Source organism: Etheostoma cragini, chromosome 21 (genome assembly GCF_013103735.1).
Source record: "Etheostoma cragini isolate CJK2018 chromosome 21, CSU_Ecrag_1.0, whole genome shotgun sequence".
In the NCBI taxonomy this organism is placed as follows: domain Eukaryota; kingdom Metazoa; phylum Chordata; class Actinopteri; order Perciformes; family Percidae; genus Etheostoma; species Etheostoma cragini.
The window spans coordinates 18096183-18114264 of record NC_048427.1 but is presented as its reverse complement, the minus strand read 5'-3'; the positions used below and the strand labels follow the sequence as shown (position 1 = coordinate 18114264).

Here is an 18082-nt window from a genome sequence, read left to right as displayed (position 1 = left end):
TGTCGGAACAAAATAGCTTGAAGCACTTACGGCACTTTATTTAGTTATTTTTAATCATGGTCTATTTGCTTAGTTCAATTTTTACTATGTGATCTTATGTGATTTGTTTTATAGTATTGTGACGGTTGTATTGTTTCTGTCATATTGTTTTTCTTTTTGATGTGCTCTAGTGCAATTTATACAGAATTATCTGTTTTTATTATTCAGGTTTTATTGATTTGGTAATCAATTGATAAGTGAGGGTCATTGATACTTGTGCATGGTCTGCAATGTAAGGTGGAATTATGTTGTAAGTGTGTGTAAAGTCTCTGTGTTTAATCATGTTTATAGCAGCATAATGTAGTAGCCTACTGATGCCCAAGACAAATTTCCCTCAGGGGACAATAAAGTTATCTTGATCTTGATCTTGATCTTGAAATGTTTACCTGGTAATATGTGCTGAGTTCTTTGCCGTTTGCTGTAAATGTCAGCAATCCGTTTGTTGTGTCGACCAGACAGCCGATCTCTAAGCCATTGTTGTTCCTGCCCTGACCAGGACTGCTGCTCTCTCCAGCCCACACCATGTAACAGTTACTGCGCTTAATACTGAAAAAGAACACACACTATGTCCAATTGTTTAACCAAAATGTGCAGTAAAGATTTCACTGAAGTACTACAATACCATAATTTGCAATGATTAGTTCCTCGGGTTTAATGGGTGCTAGTCAATGTAATCAAATGATGTAGTTTGTGTTTGTGATGAAGCCAACAGCTTCTAATTCCAGCTTCACAAACACCACCCAGCCCTAAAAAAAGGATATTCATTCAAATTAAGCCAAGACACCATTTGGCTCCAACTTGACATACCTTTCATGAACTTTGCCCTTCTCATCTCCGAGGGTAACTGTGACCGTTTGGACGTTGTGCAGGTCGAATCCTGGGGCGTACTGATGGAAGTCGGAGGTCACCCAGCCCACCCAAACACTGCTGGGCTCCTGACCAGGGAAGATCCGCACAGAGTAGTAGTGCTGCACAGAAAAAGAGGTGTAATCAACTTGGGTTTAACTGCATTGCCCCTGATCCCAGTTCTGTTCCAAAAGAGCTTCACAACACACATATTACGAAACACAAAATGAATACATGTAATTGGGGGGAGTGCAGTGAAGGTGCAGTGGATAAACATAATTTGCTAGAAACTAGAGACCTGAATGACAATTTAAAAATACAGTTCAATCATATGTTTTGGTAGAAGTTATATTTCTACATGGCAAATAATTTACTAATAACTGTAGAGTAAAAGTAGAATATAAGTAGAGTCATAAAAAACCGTAATACAGTAAAGATTCTTGGGGTATTTTACAATTGATCACTTTGATTTGATTTGCCTATTAAGGTGACAACAGTAGCCTTCTTTTATTTCCTAAAAATCGCAAAGATTTAACCAAAGGTTAGGTAGAAAATGGTCGGGGAGCGAGCCTTTTAGTTTTGTGCTCCAACATTATGGAACAGTCTTCCAGCAGATATTAAACTGGCAAGTTCAACTGAGGTTTTTAATTCAAAGCTTAAGACTTACTTATTCACTGCTGCGTATAAGTCCTACATGTTTATTTATCTTTGATGTCTTTGTATAGTGGTATTTAATTTTTACTGTCTTGATTTACATTTTTATTGTACTGTTTGTAATTTAATTGTATTCTTTTTGTAAAGCACTTTTATTGAAAGCGCTCTATAAATAAATGTATTATTTTTATTAGTATTATTATTACCTATTTACTTAGACCATCTTGTTATTTATTTGAAACATTTTACACATCACACAAAATACAACACCACCTTCTCCCCTTCCAAGCCCATTCCTCCAACACAAATCAAATAATTATTTTTTTACACTGCACTGAAACTTTTACGCTTGCATTTGTATTGTGACTGCTTCTAGGCCTATTAAGTCCCTTTGGGTGCTCAGATCTTGGGATTGGATAATAAGCACTGATGACTGACACCTGGATCAACTGATTGCTGACATGTCTATAAATAGGAGTGATTGGTTCATACATTATGCACATTACTGATTAACTGATTGGACGTTTATCTTTGTTCATTTCAATAAATTGGATTTAATTGAGCAAACGTGTGTTCTCCACCTTTTGTCGTACCTTTAAGCCAGATCATGACGGTTTCTAATTCAATTTTAGCCTTTTTTTATTTTCTAATTGCTCTATAATGTTTAGTGCAAGCATTTTGTTCCATCCGCACCTCTTAGTGTGTGTATTTTAGAGTATGGATTAGAGCAGAGCCCTGCTCTCTCTGACAAGATGCAGAGAGCACAGATAAGCTTACAGTTAAAAGGTACCAACATGTGGCACTGTTTAATTTAATATGAATCAGTCAACCAGTTAGTTCCTGAAGAGTACCGGATTCGTTACCCAACTTAACTTGTGCATCTTTCACCTTGCTGGCTCTCATGGAGAGCAGAGCTGCATCAGTAACATGTAGTGCATGTGGGTGTTTTGTGAATTTCATTTTGTGTGTGTATTCACTTACAGTGGAGGCTTGCATGAGGAATTCGTATTCATCTCTGTCATCAGCCATCACCTCTTCTGACAGGCGAGCGGATGATTGAGAGCTGTTGTCTGGCTTGTTTTTCTTCAACATAAACCTGGTAGATCAGATGCTTGGTTTAGGTTTATAACGTTTAAAAATAGTGATCAAACACAGTGACAGAAACTGTTGGTATGAGAAAACAAGGTTTACCGTTGCTTGAGTTTGGAGGGCTTCTCCTGATTATGATCTTTGTGGTTGTTGAATTCGTCTCTCTCCGGTCCATTGGGACCATTGGGACCGTGAGAAGACTTCATCAGGACCTCAAAGTCTGACACAGTTTCAAAGTCCTCCAGCTCCTGCAGAAACACATATTCTCAATCACTCATTTAACCTGACACACATGCACTTGCAGATAAATGTGAGCAGTAAATTGGGAAGATTATTACAATATACACTAAAGGGGCGCCTGGTTGGCACACCTGAAGCTCAATCACTCCATCTCTCAACCCCTTTCATGTCTTTAGCTGTCCTATCTATTACAGGCCAAAAATGTCCAAATCAAATCAATTTCTGACATACTGTATGTATGAGTATATATCTGTGTGTTTGTGTTACTGTTACCCTCTTTGATGAGAAGAGGCTGTCGTTAGGTGTGGATCTGGAAAAGGACTCTGCACACTCTATGGGCATGCTCAGTCTGTAAAAGGTAATGTCAGTGTAACTGTTCTGGGAGCCAAAGGACCTCTGAGTGACCTTTAGGCAAGGACAGGACTCCACTGTCCCATCTATCCTCGTCACCTAAAAAAGAAGGAGAAATCAAAAAAACATTAATTCTGTATGTACTGTCAATGTTTCAGCAGGTCCAAAATTGTCCAAACTTTCACACGATTTTTTTGTTTATAGAAATGTCTTAAAATGTGTCTTAAGAGATTACATTTCAGTCCAGATCTCGGGCCACTGCCACTTAAAATTCTCGGAGGTGAATCTGTATTGCAGGTGACTCCCCTCACCTCTATGTGCTGGTGGTTGGGGGGGACAGGAACAAACTGAGGCAGCCTCTTGCTGAGCCACATGGTGACGTCCCGGTTCATGTTGACAGCAAACGGTTCGTAGCCTTCCTGCAGGCCGCAGATGGTGAAGTACTTCAGAGTGCTGACGTCTTTACCGTAGTTCATTTTCCCCATCTGACACACACCCAGACTGGACACTGGGATAAAACCTGGGACAGAAAAAAATCAAAAGTCAAATACTAAGATGAAGCTTTTTGTGCAATATTACTAGTGCTGTCAATCGATTAATATATTAAAATATTTAATCGCGATTGATGGCGTGATTGTCCATATTTAACAACTGATTAAATGCAAATTTATTGCATATTTTATCTGTTCTAAATGTACTTTGAAAGGGATTTTTTTCAAGGTTTTATATTCTTATCAACATGGGAGCGGACAACTATGCTTGCAGGGTTTCCCACAGCGCTTTGCAGTTGAGGCGTCCACCTTAGCAACACCAGCCTACCGCCTTAACTACGTCGCAAATAGTTTTTCTTCATTTATCTCTCTGTGCCAAATTTCGGTTCCAAAAGCGCCTGAGCCCAAGCTTGTCTGTACTTTCTGCCTAATGGCAGAAAGCGGAGCTCCAACACAGACACACGGGCGTGCAGAGGTGCGGGCAAACTAGGTTGGCTCTGCAGTTTTATTGAAGTCACAGTGAGTCACGGCAATGCCGATAAAGTGGTTTCAAGTGTATTACTGACTGACGCACCCCTATCCAAGAGCACAACCAGTAACCATTTTAAAGACTAGTCAGTATTACATATTCCACTTTCAATGATTTTAAGGGCCTTCATTTTCACTAAATTGATTTATCAACGACTAATACTTTTGTTAGACCCTGTGGACACTTTGTGATGTTCTGTCTGTGGTAGTGTGTTTTGTTAATGACAAAGCACTCACCTTCACCAACTTCAAAGTCCTTAAATGCCAGCTCAGATCCCGAGTCATCCAGAAGCACTTCTCCATTTAGTGTGAACATCATGGTTTGTTCGTTAAGATCCACCATGCAGCCCACCACGTCCCCTGTCTGCCAGGCACGCCCAAAGTGCTCATTACCCTGATGCCAGCGCTGGACCTAAGAAAAAAGATATTTACACATTTTATGACTCATTTGGACTAATTAAGAAACGGCTTCTACTGCAGTGCCATGAAACTGAACAAACGAAATGTGTCGAGGAAAGAAAAATCCAGACACCTTGAAGCCATCAAAGACAAACGCCTGGTCATCTGATCCCAGCTCCTGGTCTGGGAGGCATCCTGGCCTGGCCCAGCCCACCCTCATCTCTCCTGCAGTCAATACCTGGAGGAGAAGCAAGAACCGGGTGACAACTACCGGGTGGTACAAAAACCATGTTCTTAATGTTCAAATTCATGTCTAGAGCCCCTGGTGATACTAGGAGTAAAGTCTTATGTTGTGTTGAGCCTTCTTAGTGTTTTTAAAATAGCTATTTTGAGGCTAGCATAAAAGGGCCCCTAGCAATCCCACTCAAAAGGACGTTTGAATGAAAAACGAGAATACGGTGAATCTTAAAAGTGGCACTTCCGTCCTAATTCGGCTTATAAACGAAAGTTTGACTCGGGTATATTCAGAAGAAGACCCAAAGTTGCATTTTGGCACGAGTTACGTTTTAACAATGAAACCTGTGCTCGTGAAAGTTGTTCTTCTTTAAATCTGCACACATTATGATGCTAAGCTTCAATTTTCTTTTACCAATGACTGGTGATTTCTTCTATTGTTATTCAACTGGTGCTCATAGGGATATTTGTCTCTTTCATTTGTCAGTCTGTTTAAACCATTGTGTAGCGTTTTGTTCCTAATGTACAAAACAAACCCCTCATACAAAATTGCATGTATTAAGAAAAGTTTTCTGCAACCTGAAAGAATGAAATACCATTTAAACATAGAGAACATCTGTCAGCCATCTAACTGTACCCAATCAAGCTTTTGTGCCTGGACGTTCCAAACATTTGAACAGTAGTGTATACTATTTTTTAGAGCATTGGCATAGCTGTCATCATGTCTCTTCTTACCTCCAGCTCAAAGTACCACTTCCCTGCGTTAACACAGTAGGTTTTTTCTGCCCTGAAAATGCGGAACCTCTCAGTAGATATGTTGCTAGGGTCAGATTGAGCTGCTGGATGAGAAGAAGGCAGTGAGGGAGGGGGGTTATGGGTAAATTATTGTGGAACCAATAACATCTTATGATCACATGTTGTAATTTTGGCCCTCAACAATTATTATATAAAATGTACAAATATTTTTGATAAAAGACAAGTAATTGAATGAAGAAATGATACGATGAAGGGTATGTATTTTACCATGGTCCTGGTCAGGAGCTTCTAGGTTGTATCCATATCCCAGCAGAGTCCTCACGGCCTCTCTCAGACTGTCTTTGTTGGACTTCTTGGTTCTCTCATCCAGCAGAATGTAGGGGACCAAACGAGGGTTTCTACGACTCTTCAAATCCTCAGAAGAGAAAGAGGCCAGAAGAATATAAACTAAGTAACCAATTACTTTATAAATGCAGTGCTGGGTGGGGAAAGGGAAATGGTTATGCTTTCCCATTCCTCATTACAATCACTGAGCAAGACATGTTCAACCAATATAGCTCCAGTGGAGCAGCAAAGAACAAAAAAAAAAAAACAACTTTAGTTTTTTTTTTTGCATTGACATAACGATTGGTCAGCCATCTGGTTGAGTTGGGGAAAGCGTTGTATCTTCAGCATTATCAACGGGCCTTTCAGAATTACCGCTGAAGAAAAACCAGGGAACCTACGTTTAGTTTGACTATTTAGACTCAGGATTCCTCCCCACCAAGATGGCTGGGATGTGATTGGCCCACAGTAGCTGTAGGTGTTCCTCTGTAAATTGGGCACCAACAACACAAACATACAGTAACTACAGTGTAACTACAGCTGCCATCCTGATGTGTACACTTCACTACATCTGTGGAGCAGACCAGTTATCCAACTGTAGAACTACCCCTCAATAACTGACAGGCAGAAATACAGGTAGGGCTGGGTATCGTTAAAAAAAATGTTGATACCAATAACGTGACTTTGATAGGGGTTTTTGGAGAAGAAAAAAAACCAACATTATATTAAATTACAACATTACGGCACTAATTTCTAGGGCTGTAATCTCCCAGTCGACTAGTCGATTTATTGGTCGATATGTTCTGGCTCAACCAAAATTCTGATTGGTCGATTTTTTGCTGTGTTATTCCATTAGGTGGAAGCATAGACCGTAACTGTCTATGGATGGAAAGCACTAATTGCCAATGGAGGTGTTTTCAGAGCATCCCTGTTTCACAGGTAACAGTCTGTCTTCAGAACACCCCCCGTTTTCTCTTTTGTTGGATTAGCCCGACCCACTGGGGACAGATTGAAGAAAGAACTAGAAAGCCTTGTTTAAGAGGTTTGCAGAATATTTATTTAATTGTGAGTGTTTAGTTTCCAGTCAGTCCGCCTTTACCGTGTCGAAGACATCGCCAGTGTGGCAACATTTTACAGAAATAGATAACGGGAAAAAGTTGAAGTTTCCAAGCAACAGATTGGTTATCCTGTCTGTTTTGAATAGGATATATGAACATATCAGAATTGGCATATTTAATAGTCTAATAATCGTTTTATAACTACCGGCGCACCCACCTACAACTACGGTAGCGCCCCCCCAGACCCCCCCAGACCCCCCTGGACCCCGCTGGATGTTAAGCCTCTACCATTCAAACGCAAAAACAACATCACTAATGGAATTGTTGACTTTATTGCTCAGGATATGAGGCCCGTTGCTGTTGTGGAGGGCTGAGGTTTTAAGAAGTTGTCGATATACAGCGCCAGCACGAGTAAGAGTAAAAGCTTTAAACTAATAGTCTCTCCGTGTCTCCGTGCGGGGACACAGAGCGCTGATGCAGCGCTGTCAGAGCCAACAGACGAGTAGCTCCCCCCCCACACCCACACACCCAACCAGTCGATTTTTAGTCGGAAATTTCACAACTTTAGTTGGCCAAGATTTTCTTCGGTTGATTACAGCCCTACTAATTTCTTTTTCAGCTCCTACTACTGTGCGTCAAGTAGTTTCCCCTGCCTGCCTATATGACGTGTAACGTTAAGACCGATCAACAGCATTATTAGATCCTGGCCCGCTGACTCCGATGAAATTTGCTCTTTAGGTATTGAAAGTGGGCATTTTCAATACTAAAAAGTATGGAATTCTGTACCCAGCCCTAGATACAGGAAACACAAAGTCATCACATTCTGTCTCAACATATATACAAACCTACACACAGTGCCCAGTATTTCACAACAGTCTCTCCTACCTGTTGGATGCCATAGGTCCAGCCCTGGCGGATGCGATCCCTTGCCCAGACATTGTGTGCGTTCTCAGCCAGTTTGTCCACCATGGCTTCCTGGGTGGAGGTCAGTTTGATGTGGCTCAGGTCCAGAGGAGCAGGTTTATAACCACCGGACAACTCATAGCTGCACAGATAGAGTTGAATCAGGGAATCTTTAGCTAGCCAGCTGCTCGACAACCTTTATTCACTGATGCCTAAAAGCCACTGGTGATCTCATCATCCAAATATCCTTTTAGTGGCACCCTATCAATCATTTCATTATATATCACATGTCCCCATCCTTTGATCATTATATCATGTAAGTATCCTTCTGCATCATGACCCTGTTGAATTGTGGCATTACTTTTTTTTGGTCGAGTGACTTACGTTGGTGACAGTTTTAGGCTCTTGACTTTCTCTACAGCGTGTTCATCTGCTAGGCCAACATGGCAACCTAAGGCCAGGAGAGTTCTGCAACACACACAAACACACACAAACACACACATGATCAAACATGTAATGTAGTATTCACGTGTTTGATAATGACCCAAACGTGTTACCATTAACCATACTTCTTTATGGACCAAATCACCGTGACATTGCATTAACAAAAAAATCACATCATGACAGTTGATTTAAATTGCAGAGACATGTGATTTTGTCACACTTGTTTATTTGTGTTGTAATTTTAAGCCATAACTGTAACGTTTAAATATACTGTATACTGTAAAGTGGGGCTCGAAGGTTTGGGCACCCCAGGTATAAACTTGTATTAATGTGCATAAAGAAGCCAAGAAAAAGGCATCAAATGACAGATTAGACATTCGTATGATAAGTCACAAAAAGTTAGAGTTTATTTCCATCATTAAGACTTTAAAAATAACCAAAACAAAAAGATTGCGTCTGCAAACGTTTGGGCACCCATCAGAGTTTCTAGCATGCACCGCCCCCTTTTGAAAGCTGAGACCTGACAGTGTCATGGTTTGTTCTCAATCCTCTTCTGGAAAGACCAGGTGATGTCAATGTTAAGGTTATAAATGCCCAGACTCCTCCGACCTTGCCCCAACAATCAGCACCATGGCTTCTTCTAAGCAGTTGTCTAGAAAACTGAAACTTAAAATAGTTGACGCTTGCAAAGCAGGAGAAGGCTATAAGAAGATAGCAAGGGGTTTTCATATGCCAATATCCTCTGTTTGGAATGTAATTAAGAAATGGCCGTCATCAGGAACAGTGCAAGTTAAAGCAAGAGCTGGAAGACCAAGAAAAATATCAGACAGAACAGCTCGCAGGATTGTGAGAAAAGCAGGTCCAAACCCATGTTTGACTGCACGATCCATCCAGAAAGACCTGGCAGACACTGGAGTTGTGGTACACTATTCCACTATAAAGAGATACATGTAAAAATATGGTCTTCATGGAAGAGTCTTTTACGTCCTCACCACAAAAATCAGCGTTTGAAGTTTGCTAATGAACATATAGACAAGCCTGATGCATTGTGGGAACAAGTTCTGTGGACCGATGAGGTTAAAATAGAACTTTTTGGCCGGAGCGATGAAAGGTAAAGAACCTCTGTCCAACTGTTTAGCATGGGGGGGATCAATCATGCTCTGGGGTTGTATTGCAGCCAGTGGCACAGGGAACATTTCATGAGTAGAAGGAAAAATGGATTCAATAAAATTCCAGCAAATTTTGCACGCTAACTTGATGCCATCTGTGAAAAAGCTGAAGTTAAAGAGAGGCTGGCTTCTACAAATGGATAATGATCCTAAACACAGTACAATACAAGGTATTAACTCTGCAGGGTGCCCAAAACTTTTGCAGATGCCATTTTTTTGTTTTCTGTTATTCGAGTATAAATGATGGAAATAAAATCAGACTTTTTATGAGATATTATACGATTGTCTAATGTGTCATTTGATGCCTTTTGGAGATTTTACCATCTTTTCTTGGCTTCTTTGTGCACATTACTACAAGTTTTTACCTGGGGTGCAAAAACTTTCGAGCCCCACTGCATCACAGCATAAAGTTTAACACAGAGGTCATGTTTCTACTGTGCTTCTTTTCTGTACGGTATTGCTTTGCTAGTATCTTGAATAAACAAATTCTAGTGTCGCAAACAGCAACATCTCATTGCCGGTTGGTGTCATTTTCTTTAGTCTGTGGCCTAGTGTTGATTTTGTCGCCTATTTTTAATTTAGTCTTAGTCTTGTGCCATATGTCCTTGTTTTAGTCATATTTCGTCACCAAGATGTTTTTTGTTAGTCAAGTTTTAGTCGACTAAAAGTCTCGTTATTTTAGTCTAGTCTTTGTTAAAAGAGAACTCAAGTATCTTGGTCAAGTTTTAGTCATTCAGACATTTTAGTCTTATTTTAAATAAATTAATTCTGAGATTATTACTGGTAACCATTTCAGTCAAATAATGTTTCACACATCTCAAATATTGTTTAAATGTCATATTTACCTGACAAATACACTGAATAATTTTTGTTGAATGCAACTTTGTTAAACCCATCTTATTTTATATTAAGCCTCTTCCTTCATGCAAGTACAATCATAGAGAAAAGAGGACACAACGAATCTCTAGATGATCCGCAGCCGAGCTGCGCCTAAATGAACCGCGCCTAGTGGGGGGGAATTCTGGGAACAAAGCAATTAGCCCGTTTGGAACAGTCACACGCTCCAAACGGGCACTGCACATTTTATCTGATGATGAAAATGTAGAGATGATTGTAGACAAAAATGAAGAGAGATTTAGATTTTCTCGTCTTTTTCATCAACAATAATGCATGTTCATTTAGTCTTAGTCAGAGTTTTTGGACATTGGTACAGTCTCGTCATCGTCTCGTCTTTGTCATGGAAAAAAAAGGTTGTTGATGAACATATTTAGTCTTGTCTGATGAAATTATTACTACTGTAGCCCAACATGAAAATTATCTCTCCAAGCTCATTTTAATGAAAGTGTTGACACAATGTAGGGCTGCACGATTATGGCCAAAATGATAATCACGATTGTCAATATTGTGATCACGATTATTTGTTGATTTTAACCATACTAATTTTATAGTCACATGGGCTATTTGTAACTGCTTTCACATCCATATTATGCTACATTCTTCTTATGTTGAAGTTCTATGTTGTACATATACAGCTGCAACACATGTAAATGAAAATGATCTGAAATAAATAGCCTAGGATATATATATTTTAAAAAAGTATCTCTTTGAAAGCTCCTCCACTTGTTTTCAACAATAACTGATTAAAAGAGCTAGGGAGAGAGGGGGAGTGCGATGGACGCTACACACAGAGAGACAGCTTATTCATTATGAATGGTCCAGCATGCTCCGTCGCACGCAATTATTCTACAAACTGAAGTTAGTTGCATTCACTAACTTCTTCTGTTTTTTTCGCCGTGGCGGCCGCGATAGCAGAGTTACCAGTGGAAACACTGGTACAAATACAGGTTTGCCTCTCATGCTTAACAATACACAGCTGTGTTAATAACAAAACTGTGGACTTCTGTGTCAGAAGCGAGACACCGGCACTGTCGCCGCTCTGTCTCTGTTGCTGGGGAGCCTGTGTTAGTGAATGGGGGCGGGCTGCGCGGCGAGCAAGAGGAAAGAGCCAAACACAGGCACGGCTTTACAGAAGAAATGGGTAATGTATAGTAAAATTAAACCATATCAATACAAACAACGTTGCTTTCGTTTGTGGAGAGGCAGCAGATGCGACCTAGAGGAAGAATATTACTCGCGCCATAAAGCCCTGTGAGCTAACAGACATTAACTAGCAGCGACGAGCACTGGTCACTGCTGTTGTCTGAAAAACCACACAGACGGGACAAAATGTTGCGTTTACTGGTAAACCTTGAGACCGATGTATAACTGACAGCTATCTGTTGAATTTTCCTCCCGTTACTCTGTCCTCTGTGACTGTCTACATCTAGAAACTAAGCTGCGCGGTGGAGGGAACAACTCTGACTGGCACATGATCAGACAGTGGTTTATAAAGCGGTGGATTGGCTTTGCAAAAAAACTCAGCGTTCTATGAAATTACGCATTTAAAAAAAATTACGCGAATTTGGTCGTTGGAAGCCGTGATCGTGATTCAAATTCGATTAATTGTGCAGCCCTAACATAATGTATGAAAGCATGAAACAATTTAGATGGAGATTAGAGTATAGCCAATAATTCCTTGTCCCCGTTGAGTGGCGTTAAATTGTATGTATGGGACGCAGCAGTTTTTGACCAAAAAGGTTTTGTAAACAAACATTGTGATGCATGAAGGCGTACTTAGTGGTTAACTGCCTAGTCTACTGAAGAATCTTAGAGTTACCTAATGTACAGTATGAACAGATCGTATCATCAGGGATTAAGGGTGTCTCAGATACATTTTGGATTTAAATGTCATATCTTATGTTGCTCACTGCACTGATGCATTACTTGAGAGTCTCCAGAGACATCTGTAAGTTGTAGCTTCTTTCTTGTTCGGGAAGCTTGGAGAACTCCACCAGACAGGGGTGTTGCCGCTTGTTATCATCTCGCACCTGAAACACACAGCCACATATAAAGTAAAGGCTAGGACAGTAACGGAGCCTGTTGCTTGGCACCATTTGATGTAAGCAAACAGAGGACCCTGGGTCACCTGGACGCATCAAGTTATAGAACTGGAGTTACATCCTTGTAACTTCCATTTTTTAGAGCTCTGCTCTTAAACAGATATCACTGGCTATTTGGGATGTGATGGGTATTATGTGAATAAATCTATAGAGACAATGTTTTATTTATGGATTTTTGCCACTGGAGGTTCTGCCGGATGTGCCTTGTTTTGGCCGGATGTTTGGCACCTTCTTCTTTCTTTGTTTTGGTGTTATAACCTCTGGATGACTTTTGAGGACTATGGTGAACTGTTCCTCAGATCTCTGCAGAATAAATCCAGACAGCTAGCTAGACTATCTGTCCAATCTGAGTTTTCTGTTGCACGAGTATAACTACTTTTCAATGTATACACGTTCCACCAAAACAAGTTCCTTCATGAGACTATTTTGCAGAGGCACCGTTGCGCCGTCTGGCGTTTATCGCCCACATTTGACAATTGTGATTGGTTGAGAGAAAATCAAATTAACCAGAGCACTTTTCTCCAATCCCAGAAGGCTGGATGGACTAGCCAGCGCTGTGGACAGGGGTCTGGCAACGCGAGACCATATCTGAATATACTACAAGAAGTCCCAAGCCCCTGTGGCCGGGTTAGCTCAGTTGGTAGAGCAGGCGCACAGAATTAGAGGTTTAAACCTCAAAGCAGCGGCCACGAGATTCGACTCCGACCTGCGGCCCTTTGTGGCATGTCATTCCCCTTTCAGGTCTTCATCTGTCCATTAAAAGGCCTAAAAGTTCCAGGACCAGCTCAGTAACAAGTGAGGACCCTGTGGTTGCTAGGGCTATGCACTGAATGAGGATGTGGATATGACTGACTGGAATTGGATATAACGGCAGAGCACGGAAAACTCTCTCTTTATAGAAAGACGTAATGACCTTGAGTGTAAAGACTAGGTTGAAGCTCTGCCAACTACCATTCAGCCTCCGTCTGTCGGGGAGGGGGGATGGGGGGAATTTTCATTATTTTCATTCTATCATTATCTACCACCTGTAGTGGTAGATAATGAAAAAAATCTCACAGAGGCAACTGTGGCGATTCTAAAAGGTGTTTTTGCCCCACGTCAGAACGGGGAGGTTGAGTTTCTGTTGTCACTGACTGTACGAGACACATCTAAGAAGGCTAAAGCCTGGGTCAGTCCGAGGTTCCTGCTTGTAAAAAATAAGTTTTTCATAGTCACTTTCGCAGAAAAGGAATTCTACAAAAGGGAAGGAGAAAGTCTTTCATCCGTCTCTCTCTTTCACTGTTTATACACATAAATCAATTAGGAAACATGCCTAATTTTACGTTTGTCAAGCTGACCGGACGTGACACGGGGGCCTGGCAGAATCAACGATTCCATTTTTTAATTCTTGCAGCAGGAGTTGCCCTCGCTGCAGGTTTTACCAGAAATCTTTGGTTGATTTTTCAGATTGTGACTTAATTTTGTTCGATTTCATGGCACCCTTACTTGCTTGTGGGAAATTGTTGGGTCTTTGTAAATTATGAAGTGTGGTCCAGACTTACTCTATTTGTAAAGTGTCCTGAGACAACTACTGCTGTGATTCGACACTATAAATAAAGTTGAATTGAATTGCCAAGCCACATCAAATATATGTAGCTAAGTAGGCTGCTCGGTTCTGTTCTTTCATTTAGACATTACAGCACATTAACGGAAAGAGCCACGTTTAGCAGCTGGTGCAATGCTGTTGCTGGAAAAGAACAATGTGTTTAAAAGTTTAATACAAAAGAAGAAGACTTCTTTTGTTCTCTCTCAGGCTGTATTGACAGATGTCTAAACATAATGCTGTTTATGCCTTCATGTTCATTTTCTTTCTTTTTTAAATATTTTTTTATTTTTTAATTTTAATAATTTATTTGGCAGGGACAGTGTACATTAATCAACATTGCTGTAAATGCACCAAAATTAGCCCAGAGGCTATTTTTCATCGGTTGTCCCTGGTTAGATCTTAAAATTGTCTCCCTAAAAAAAAAAAACAATAAGAAAATTACAGTCAACAATACAAATAAAAAAGTAGTAAAACAGATAAAACTCTTTACAACACGATGATAAATACAGTGTACAAATGTAATACAGACATTAGGGAAAATAAAAATAAAATAATCATATTACAAGTATGCAGTCTACTTTATGTGGTGTAGCAATGACCAAGCATTTAATGACATGACTTTAAATTGACATTATTTTATTCATTAACAAAGCTGGCATATTAGTTTATAATCTAAGGAGGGAGACAGCTGGTTTGATTATTACTGTGATTGTACAATACAAGTTTGTTACCTCTTTTGGGAACACAGAGCACAGGAAAAATAATTTATGTAGACTGATCTGACATGTGAAGAATTTCACTAATGAGATCATACACATTTTGTTTAACTTATGCTATTTGTTTGACGTACATGAGAAATTAATAGTTCTTAATCTGTGAAACAAGACCTTCAATCTATTCATCTCTCTGAATGTGTAACTTTGTGCAGCCTTTACAGTTATCTTTCTGCATTCAATTCAATTTTCAGTTGAAAGTGTCCTGCAATGACTTTTACACAAAAGTGACTTAGCACTTATTCAAGCATGAGACAAACATGCTAAATTGTCAACAGATTATATAAAGAGGAACACGTGTGAAAGGGCCTTATAATCAAGGTTTCAAATGCAATATTGAGCTGTTTGTCTGATACTCACTGCACCGTAGGTCCAGCCCAGTTCTATCTTGTTCATCACCCACAGTTCATGGATGTTTTCTGCAAGCTTCTCCCGGATCCTCTCCAAGTGAGGTGGCAGCACAATCTACACACACACACAACACACGCGCGCACACACATACGCACACACGGCCGCACGCGCACACACACACACACACACACACACAGTGTGGAAAAGGAGATTTTGGAAAAGGAGATTTAGAAATAAAACTGATGATAAATAAAGCTAAATAAGCTCATGAAACAGGATGAAATAACATGTCATAGCAATGATATACAAAGTAATTACAATGGCAGTGGTCTGTACCTGGCTGGTGTCCACAGGGGTGGGGGTGAATGCAGCCTGGCTCAAGGTGATGGTGGGTCCCAGCAGGTTTCTGGCTGCAGTCTGGTCCTGACTGGCCTCTAGCTTCAGCTTCTCCCTGGGCAACACTGCCTCATAGCAAGGGGCGTAACCTGGAGGAGGGAGGAACTTAAACTCCCCATGACGGCCCCCGAGGAGAAAACGCATCCTGCAGGGTGACAGGTGACAGGAGGAGGAATCAATAGAAGACATTAGGGGTATGATTTCAACAGGGAAAATATATTTATGTATGTGAACATCAAAGGAAACAAGTCTGTACCACCACAAAACCAAGCTTGTTAATTAAATGGCATTAGACAATGTCAGTATGGCTGATCAGATTTCCGCATTCCAGACAAGTACAGGTAAAACTTTTATATATATATATATATATATATATATATATATATATATATATATATATAAAATATGTATACGTATTTTTTAAATCGTGTCACAACTGAACATAGGAACAAATGTATAAAAATACAAACATAAGATACGAAACTTAAAGTCCTTTGAACAAAAAAATTATTTGAAAATAATTAGTGTTAATGCTCATAACATTAACGCTCATAACATGGTTGACAGTCCGTTTTTATTTTTTAAATATTCACTTATCAAAGTGATTTATCATTATGAAAATGAATGAATTTTAACATCGGACAATCTATCACTCAGGCTCTAATCCAGATGTTCAATAAGTATTGTAAAATATGTCATACGTAATTGTGGAACACTGAATTTTCATTCTAAAAGTGTTCTACAAAGACGTACAGTACATATTCAAATTAATATACAATAAAGTGTTATTCTACCGTAGTTGGATGGAAATGGCATCCTGTATATTTCGGCAAAAAATAAGCTTTTTCTTTTTAAATCTGGCCAGTCAGTCAAAGAGGTGGCATCTGATATTATTATATTCTGTAGGGTTACTGGAACTACAAAATGAGAGAAGTGAAAGGATGTTTTGGCCTCATGTAAAGGTGACTCTATGCTCTGCCTTTTATAAACTTTCATGGTTATATGTTTGATGGTAAGACAAAATATACCCATGTAATCTCTGACATGAAGGGGGCAAACAGGGTGTGAACTGTTTTCAGTAAAGCACTGACTTGACTCCTGCAGAGAAGCTGGCCACAGGAAAGAAGAGTCCGTCAGAGTTGAAGTTCTCAAACAAGCCTTGAACCGGCTGGCCATTGATCCTGAAGGAGATACTGGGCACGCTGAGGTCCAGGCAGCAGCTCACCACATCCTCTGCTCTCAAAAGATGCTGATTGGGTGAGCTAACAGTCCGTGCAATGCAGCCTGCAAAATGGGGACAGAGTTTCAGTTTGGTTTGAGTAGAACTTTTTAAATGTCTGCAATAACAAGTCACCCAAATCCACATCGGTGCTGTCAACACAGCCGGGACTGTATTTCTGTTCTTTACTAGGGATCAACCCATACTGGTTTTTCAAGGCCGATTACTATTAGGTAATAAAACCAGAGAAAGATAATTGGAATATAGAGTGAAAATGAATATCTTAAATCAAAATTAAGATTTTGCAATGGTACAAAATCCTACACAAAACTTTGTTTAAATGCTTTGAGCAATTATGTAATAAATTATACATTTTCAAGATAATACACAGTAAGAGATAGTCAGATGGTGTTGTGGTGGGGCGGGGGTGGGGGGACATTGAGTCAGACTCAGTGGTGAGAGAAACTGAAAAAGAAGGACGGACATAGAGCTGTAACAGAGCCACAGTAGAACACTTTTTAAATACCTTTTTAATTTAATTACCATTGCCAGGGCCAATAATCGGTCTATCCCTATTCTTCACAACAAAAGAAGTGCTTCAACAACTCCAAATGATGCAGTAAAAGCTCCTTCGTTTCCACTGTCAATTTAAAGTGCTTCCGTCAACAAAGCATTACTGCTTTGTAAAAAAGAAACATTCACACATAGATTCTAAGATGTGTGTTAAGATAATCTTTTTGTACTTTGGGGCAATCGTTCAGCATTAAGCACTGAGAAAAGGAAAGATGAGATGATCAGACCAGATGAGTCAGGATATGTCCAATAGCTGCAAACGGTGTCCTAAAATGGACAGTTATGTTACAGTGAACGGTTTTAATATGTTGTCTAATTATTTGACAATGTGCAGAGTAGCTTGTCCTATCTTATTGCTATGCGGAAATATGTATGTGTAGACATACTATTTAGAGAAAATTACCATCATCTCTCAAACACACCCACCATGGGCGGTTTTAGACAGGGGCCAACAGGGGCCGGTGCCCCTGTAGAACCGGCCCTGGCCCCCGTTATGGCCCCTGCGCCGAACCGAATGCGATGACACGGAAACTGGAACTAATATGCCGCACCGTTTCACACGGAATCTTTAGTGCGGTGCGCCCTCACATAGGATTTTCTCAACGAGAAAAAGAAAGAAGAAGAATAGCATTTACAGACGAGTCGGACGACTAACGGAAAA

The 18082-nt window shown here is 40.1% G+C and overlaps 1 protein-coding gene across 6 annotated transcripts in view; it reads right to left on the bottom strand.

Moving 5' to 3' along the window:
* Positions 1–18082, bottom strand: part of ryr2a (ryanodine receptor 2a (cardiac)) — a 167779-nt gene that overhangs the window by 103087 nt on the left and 46610 nt on the right. For 3 of the 6 annotated variants that reach the window (XM_034859532.1, XM_034859531.1, XM_034859533.1), the window contains 16 exons: positions 16721–16913; positions 15570–15774; positions 15243–15347; positions 12349–12452; positions 8297–8380; positions 7895–8054; positions 5895–6042; positions 5607–5710; positions 4771–4875; positions 4476–4650; positions 3531–3739; positions 3142–3318; positions 2731–2876; positions 2521–2635; positions 847–1007; positions 426–585 (listed from right to left, as the gene is read on the bottom strand). In XM_034859532.1, coding sequence (XP_034715423.1) covers positions 426–585; positions 847–1007; positions 2521–2635; positions 2731–2876; positions 3142–3318; positions 3531–3739; positions 4476–4650; positions 4771–4875; positions 5607–5710; positions 5895–6042; positions 7895–8054; positions 8297–8380; positions 12349–12452; positions 15243–15347; positions 15570–15774; positions 16721–16913 — 2351 coding nt within the window. The remainder of the gene's footprint in view (positions 1–425; positions 586–846; positions 1008–2520; positions 2636–2730; positions 2877–3141; positions 3319–3530; positions 3740–4475; positions 4651–4770; positions 4876–5606; positions 5711–5894; positions 6043–7894; positions 8055–8296; positions 8381–12348; positions 12453–15242; positions 15348–15569; positions 15775–16720; positions 16914–18082) is intronic. The other 3 variants (XM_034859530.1, XM_034859536.1, XM_034859534.1) reach the window with 1 other exon arrangement.